Source organism: Oryzias melastigma, linkage group LG24, assembly GCF_002922805.2.
Source record: "Oryzias melastigma strain HK-1 linkage group LG24, ASM292280v2, whole genome shotgun sequence".
Lineage (NCBI taxonomy): Eukaryota > Metazoa > Chordata > Actinopteri > Beloniformes > Adrianichthyidae > Oryzias > Oryzias melastigma.
Genome location: NC_050535.1, coordinates 21281400 through 21288801, shown reverse-complemented (window position 1 = coordinate 21288801; position 7402 = coordinate 21281400). Strand labels below are relative to the sequence as shown.

Below are 7402 nucleotides of genomic sequence, written 5' to 3'. Positions count from 1 at the left end.
CATCTATGTGAAACTCAGACATCAATTTATACATTTAATTAATCCAAATTAAATAAATACAAATTAAGTTATTATTACTTTAAGAAAATATTATTTTTTAATTGTTTTTTCAGCCACACGGAGAGAAAAAAGAGCCACATATGACTGGAGCTGCAGGTTGCAGACCTCTGCTCTAACCATTGGGGTATGGGACTCCCTCCAGCAGATGGCGCTCTAGGCAGCCACTGAGGTCGCCTCTGCCCATGGCCGGCCCTGATTGGCTGACTCCTAGCAACCTCAGCCTCCATAGCAACAGATAGGAGTCTGAAACAAATGTTCTTTGCTCAGGAAACACAGAGTTTTAACAGTTTTTTATATATACTTTAAAACATGGAAAGCAACACCGATCCAAACAAGCCCAAACGAGTTTTTATAAACGACGTGGACGAGTTTTCCTCCAGAAACATCGCGAAGGTAAAAGGAAAAACGTCTTACAGAAAACACATCCTAACTTTGATGACTCTGTGCGTAGTTTTTATCCAGGTGCGAGGCGGGAAAGACGTTCGAGGAGGAGGAGGAGGGAGAGGAGGCGTCGGAGGAGCCGTCTGTTCGGTTTCAGGTCGTGGGAACCGTCAGCTCGTCCGCCTGTGGAGAAGAAACAGCGTTTCTGCGCGAACTATACGTGGTTAGTCCTTCTAACAACCGTAAGCACACCTCTATGGAGCTATGCTGGCGCCAATATGAATTGGAACCCAAATAAAACACATTGAAAAAAAATTGATGTTTGGCCAAAAAAAAGGAACATGTCACAAACCCTTTGCTATTCTAAAATAATAGTTATTATTTTAGCTTCAAATATTCCGCTCTTTAGGCTTCAAAACTTTTGGCCCCGTTGTGGTACGTTGGGGCGGGGGTAACACAACGTTTTAAGGATTTTAAAAAGGAGATTTTTCATGTTTTCAGCGTTTTCTAAGGACGTTTTCAATGCCTGTATGTATGGGGCTAGATTGGAGCCAATATTATTTAAAACCCAAATAAAACAAATTGAAAAAAACTTGTGTTTGGCCATAAAAAAATTTAAATGTCTGAAAGTTTTTGCTATTCTAAAATAAAAGTAATTATTTTCTGCTTCAAATTTTCAGTTTTTTAGGTTTAAAAACTCAAAATTTCAGTTCTCGAAACTTATTTGAGAAACCTTAGAAGTTAAAGAGCAAACACGTTGAAAAATTTTTGGAAACTGATAAAATCCGTCTTTGTTCTTGATAGTCCCCGACCAGAGACGATCTCTTCCAGCTCCTGCTGGAGTGTGACGTTGTGGTCTATAACGTCTCTGAAAGTTCTTCGCCCCAGCAGGTTGATGAAGCATCGTGGGCTGTTACAGGTAAGCAGTTCCAGAAAGTCCTGCAGCTGTTGTGTCCTGCTCATCCTCTGGTTGTGGACCACAGCTCTTCACGAGGCGGCCGAGAGCTTCAAAGCTCAGAAAATGTTCATCCTGGTCTCCTCTGTGATGGGATGGGCCTCGACTGCCCCTAAGGATCCGGTGAGGATAAAGAAAACGAGTTCTGCACGCCCTCAGCTTTTTAAAATCTGCCCAACATGGTTACTCCTCTTAGAGTAACAAAGACGAGCTGCCGTCAGATGTGGAGTTTTGGAAAAGGAGGCCTCACCCCAGATTTAAATCCCTCAACACTCTGGAAAAAGTTGTGATTCGACTGTCTAAAATGGTGAGTATTTATACTCTGATTGAGAGAGGAGTACTGTAGTATTACTATAGGTATGTTATGCTTTATTGTGTGATTGCTTAGTAAGCATTCACACTACAGGGATTCTCCTGCTCCTTTCCGTATGTTTTTCGGCACGTAAAATTTAGATCCAGGAATCGATTAAAAAAATTGACTAATTAATTGCAAATCTGGAAAAAAATATTCACGATTAATCAACATATTTTTTTTTTAGTCACTGATCTGCAGATAATCATAATATGAAATCACACGCAAAATTGTACATTTACAACATCTATTTTTAATCCTTTGGAACCTAGGGTCTAATGCTCAGTTTTTGTCTACTTCTGAATTTACTTTTGTATTTTCAATTTGAAAGACTACCTGCTGCTTATTTGGTATCATTTTTATCAGTACAATGTCTCCTATGTGACACCACATTTATTTAGTCATTTTTCCATGTTGTATTCACACACTACACATAAAATCATACAAAACAGACAATTCTGTCTAGAACAATGGGATTCATTTTGCTGTGGAAACCCCAAAAATGTTTAACAATCTGTTTTTACAACGTAGAATGAAAGTTTTTGGGTGTAATTTTATATAAACAACACGAATAAATTTTGTCAACAAACTAATAAACATGTTTTTGAATGAAAATACAAAAAAATCCAGGCTAAAGTCACACCAGGCAGCCCAAAAAATAGGATTTTCTTTTTGGAAAATTCCCTTGTTGGATTTCTCATAGCAGACAACTGCGTTCCCCCCCGCCCCGCCCCCTACAGCAGGTGAGGTGCTGCTGTGCAGCCTTCAGAGAGACGTTTTTCTCCGCCTTATTTATTAAAATACAATGTCGGTTTGTCCAAAAACTGTAAATAAATCCTATATTATCTCTTTAATTTAATAAAATCTCAATCACAGAATGTAAAAAAAGTTTGTTTATTTTAGACAGTTTCATTACGCTGATCTCACAGCTGCACGGCAGGACGCCTGAGCGCGATTAATGAATTAATTATGTTTTATTAATCGCACGCGTTAACACGCCAACATATACAGCCCTACAAAAAAACATTTGCAAAAGAATCATACAAAAAACAAAAACTGATCTGGAAAAAAAAAAACTAACCACAGACAGTTAGTGAAAGCTAAACTTGAGACCTTAGTTGGACAAAAAATTCTGAATTCAAAATCAAACAGGCGTGCACACACTCACATTGAGCCTGCATGAAGAAATGTAATTTGCTCTGCATTTCTAAATTCAGGCACAGTCCGTGACAAACCCTTGTTTTAATGTTCTGCATCGATGATCATGTTGTCGAGTTTTAATCGCTTTTTTTTTTACCATTTCACAAAGAATCATTACATCCTTATTCATTATGGAGGCCTGAGGCATAAAGCTGCCTGATTGACAAAACAGTAGATTCTAATTAGTTTCTCATTTATTCCAGTTAATTTGTGCTTTTACGACAGAAGTCCAAGCTGAAGTGTTACGTCGTAGCTGCTGGTCTCCAGTATGGACTTGAGGAGAACATCTTTCACTACTTTTTCAAGGTGAACAATTTGATATCAACTCAGTGACACCAAAGTAACTCCCTGAACTTTTTCAGTTCCTAATTTCTTCTTCACATTTAGGTGTCTTGGATGTTGGAGACCCCAGAGGTTCCTGTATTCGGACAAGGAACAAACCACATTCCAACAATTCACGTTTTTGACCTTGGAGGGTAAAATTCTGCTGTGACTGCGTTTGAAAAGATTCTGCTGAGAGCTGACCCGATGTGTGTCTGCAGAGTGATTCAGAACATCATTCAACTGAAGCCAAAGTCCAAGTACTTTCTTGCCGTCGATAAGTCCAAGGATACTTTGGAGAGCATTGTGGAGGTAGCATTCTGTGAAAGTTACATCTGCATGAGAAGTTCACAGAAAGAAACCAGATCTGCTCGTCTCTTTAGAGCATAAGCGACGTCCTCGGGTTCGGAAGAGTCTGCAGGTTATCCATGGAGGAGGCTGTCGCTATGAAAGCTTTGAAGGTGCAGTGTTAAAGTTTACCTACAGAACAATCTAATAAAGAGCTAAACACCATCCTCGTCTCTTTTAGGAAGAAATTCTCTCCCCAGATTATTCTTGGCCTTGGACAACATAGTAACATTTTATGAAGTCATTTGTCTTCTAAAGAAAAACAGCATCCATTATGCTATCAAGGATTACACGTATTCTTTCTTGAAGGGTTTTCCTGTGTATCCAGAGAGATTTACTCAACATTTCTCTCTTTTTGCTTTGTTAACCGAATCCCCACAGGTATGGAGCTAAATTAGGGCCAATATTATTTGAAACCCGAATGAAACAAATTGAAGAAAATGTTGGTGTTTGTTCAAGAATAATTTAAAATGTCTGAAACTTTTTGCTATTAAAAAAAAAAAACGTAATTATTTTCAGCTTCAAATGTTCTGTTTTTTATGTTTCAAAACTCATAATTTCAATTGCAGAACTTTTTTTGTTTCAAATCTTTTTTCACTTTTTAACATTTTTGTTGTTGAATTTTGTGACTGTAATGATCACAGTTCTCAGAGTCGGTGAATGCACCAGGACTGAAGTTACCATCTTATTGCTTTTGATTGGTCCTTCGTGTTAGCCAATCCCCAACGCGCCACAACAGGGCCAAAAGTTTAGAAACTGAAATTTTCAGATTCAACAGCAAAAAAAAAAGATTTGAAACTGGAAAAAAAGTTTTAAAATTGAAATTTTGAAACCTAAAAATAAGCATTTGAAGCTGAAAATAATTACATTCATTTTAGAATAGCAAACAGTTTTGGACATTTTACTTTTTTTTTTTTTTTGGCCAAACGCAAATATTTTTTTCAATTCGTGTTATTTGGGTTTTGAAATAACATTTGGCCCAATTTAACTCCATACACAAACTGCCTCTTGGCGAAAGGGTTGAGAACTTAAGTGATCTTTGAGCTCCAAACATACAGACTCCACCACTGGTGGCAGACAAAGAGAGTTTAGCTGTGGGGATGTTTAAACAAGGGTCACTGATGTTACTTGGTCCCCACCCTTCCCATTGCCCCATCACTTGCAGATGGGACCACATGAGTCAAGGAAGGGTGCCTCGGTGGCCCAGTTCCATGAAAGTGGACTTTAACTATCAGAACATGGAATGTCATATCAGTGTGTGGGATAGAGGCCGGTCTTGTGGGGTAGGCTAAGTAGTATCACTTAGACAAAGTTGGGTTGGTCTATTCTCCACAGTTTGAGCTCTGGTATTTAATTCTCAAGGAGGGACAAACTTTTGTCCTGAAATTGCTCATAGTGGCAGACAGCAGACTATCTGTAGTGTGGACGAACAATCATATCAGGAGTGTGGTTTGATTACTGTAAATTGCTTGAGAATTTGTTCCTGATGCATGTTGGACTGTGACAGGCACCGGTTTTGTTAATGAGTACAGGACTTTTATGGACAAGAGTTTGGAAGATGCAGGCAGGGGGTAGAGAAATACTGGCTTAGAGAGCGCCGGATTTTATCGCTGCTTTTTGGAGATGATGAGAAATGGCACCTTCAAGTCAGAAGCCACGACTCTCGACTAGAAGTTTAGCTTGCACCAAGTGATGGACAAGTATCTGGAGTTCTTGTTTACAAGTGAGGGAAGGGTGGAGCTTAACCCTTTAAATCAGGGGTCTCAAACTGGACCTCATTGTCCTGCATGTAGATCCATTCTGTAAGCTGTGAAAAAGATCCTCTGTAACTTTTGAGAGCTGTAGGGTTTCTGCTGCCTGAATGTCTTCCTTTCTAACGAATGGTAAAGCCACAGGAAACGGACCGTCTAAGCATTGACCTCCACCTCGATGCCGCTAATGTGAACCGTCTCCTGAGCCTGAACTGGAGGTGTCAAAGTGGTCTGGTGCAGAACATGGAGAGCATGGTGCAGGAGTTCAAAGACAGCAGACAGCTGCAGGTGGGCGTCCAAAACACTTTTAGTTGAAAACTAAAGCTCTAAAGTCTGAAGTCCAGTTTTCTCATTGGTCTGGTTGAATCTTCAGCAGAAAAGAGCTGAGCAGGTTTTCTGCTTTTGTTCTCAGCCAATCAGAATCTGCCTTCTCGGCCCCCCGGCTGTTGGGAAATCCACCGTCGCTGAGATGATCTGCAAACATTACAAGATCCACCGCATCAGCACAGGAAAGATCATCAAGGAGAAGATCTCCCAACTGGTTGTTCCTCAGCTGCCTCACAGATGAACTCAAATGACATTAACAAAGGTAGACTGGTTGGTAAACCTTCAGTCTCTGTGCCACAGAAAGAGACGCTGTTTAGATCCCAGACTGGATACTTCAGTGCAGAAGCTGCAGCTGCAGCACAAGAAGAACTGGAGAAGATTAACCAAAGCATGGAGAGCAGTCAAGGTTTGCTGCTGTTTCCTATGAAAGGGGCATGGTCTAAAATCCAGATATACATTTCTTTACAAAATTTACAGTCATCGCAAGAGCTGTCTTAAAAAATGCAAGGTCAAATTGTTTTAACATTTCATATAAAAATGGTCTTTATATGAATGACCACATTTTACAAATTAAAAGCTTTAATCCTGTAGCAATGGGCAAAAAACTCACAGCAGAACCAGACTGTACCAAAAAACTACATCTTACCAAGTGAATTTATCAAATTTAAAGTCAAACTAGAAAAGTTGCATTACCTGCTATAATGCTAGTGTGAATGTTGTTTTTTTGCTGAATTTGGTCACTGAAGGTCCTGAAGCTGTTTGCTGAAAATGCTGAATCAATTTAGGCTACCCTAATTGCTGGAAGGATTTGCTGAAATAGCAAAAAACTATTTGAAAAAAAAACTAAATTGGCTAAAAGATTTGAAATGTTGTTAAAGAACTATGAAAGTCTGCTGAAGTTGACTTAAATTTCTCAAAGAATTGTAGTAAGTTTGCTTTAAAATCCTCAATACATGCCGACTTTACTAAAACATGTAGTGTGATGCTTTAATAGTAGCTAAACTCCAAATTAGACCACAAACCCCTTAGTAGATGCCAAATTAGGCTAAAAAGCTGGCACATTGCTAAAATACTGCAACTCCAAAATTGCCTAAAAATCCTTAGTAAAATGCAAAATTGTCTTAAAAGAAAAACCTTATCCTGTTGCTAAAATATTAGGCAAACTCCTTAGGTAAACTAACAGATCACAGTAGATAACATATTAGCCAAAAATGTTAGCATGCTGAGAAAATATTAGTTAACTTCCAAATTAGTCTAAAAAAAAACCCCCTCAGTAGTTACCATAAGCCAAAAACATTAGCATGTTGCTAAAGTATTAGCTAAATTTTAAATTAGAATAACATAAACCTCAGTAGCCAAAAACGTTAGCATGTTGCTAATACTATTCAAAATTAGCTTTAAAAAATTCTCAGTAGAAGCTAAATTACCCCAATTAGCTAGCACAATGCTAATTTAATGGCGCAATGTCAAATTAATTTAAAATAACTATAAACGAGGGTTCAAGATGCACAAAATTTTTAAGTAACTTGTTGAAGAATTTGAATAATTACTCATTCATATAGGGCATATTTTACTCAGTATTTCAAAAACTAAAAAGTTGAACTTTTCACACGATCAACAAGATTCCAGCAGATTCTGAAGGAGAAAAGCGGTGAGCGTTCTTCCACAGTTGATAAGTAAATTGACTCAAAAGTGCTACATTTTTAG

The 7402-nt window shown here is 38.4% G+C and overlaps 1 protein-coding gene across 5 annotated transcripts in view; it reads left to right on the top strand.

Moving 5' to 3' along the window:
- The first annotated feature begins 258 nt into the window (after positions 1-258).
- The window catches only part of LOC112157752 (adenylate kinase 7), a 38718-nt gene continuing 31574 nt past the window's right edge, over positions 259-7402 (top strand). For 2 of the 5 annotated variants that reach the window (XR_004947270.1, XM_024290725.2), the window contains exons 1-12: positions 261-453; positions 512-664; positions 1246-1360; positions 1425-1519; positions 1593-1703; positions 3174-3254; positions 3336-3424; positions 3491-3581; positions 3653-3730; positions 5507-5656; positions 5781-5909; positions 5996-6101. Coding sequence is in view for 3 of the 5 variants with exons in the window: in XM_024290725.2 (XP_024146493.1) it covers positions 370-453; positions 512-664; positions 1246-1360; positions 1425-1519; positions 1593-1703; positions 3174-3254; positions 3336-3424; positions 3491-3581; positions 3653-3730; positions 5507-5656; positions 5781-5909; positions 5996-6101 (1282 nt within the window). In the remaining 2 variants the exon portion in view is untranslated. Of the gene's footprint in view, positions 454-511; positions 665-1245; positions 1520-1592; positions 1704-3173; positions 3255-3335; positions 3425-3490; positions 3582-3652; positions 3731-5506; positions 5657-5780; positions 5910-5995; positions 6102-7402 lie in introns of all 5 variants that reach the window. The other 3 variants (XR_002921203.2, XM_024290726.2, XM_024290727.2) reach the window with 3 other exon arrangements.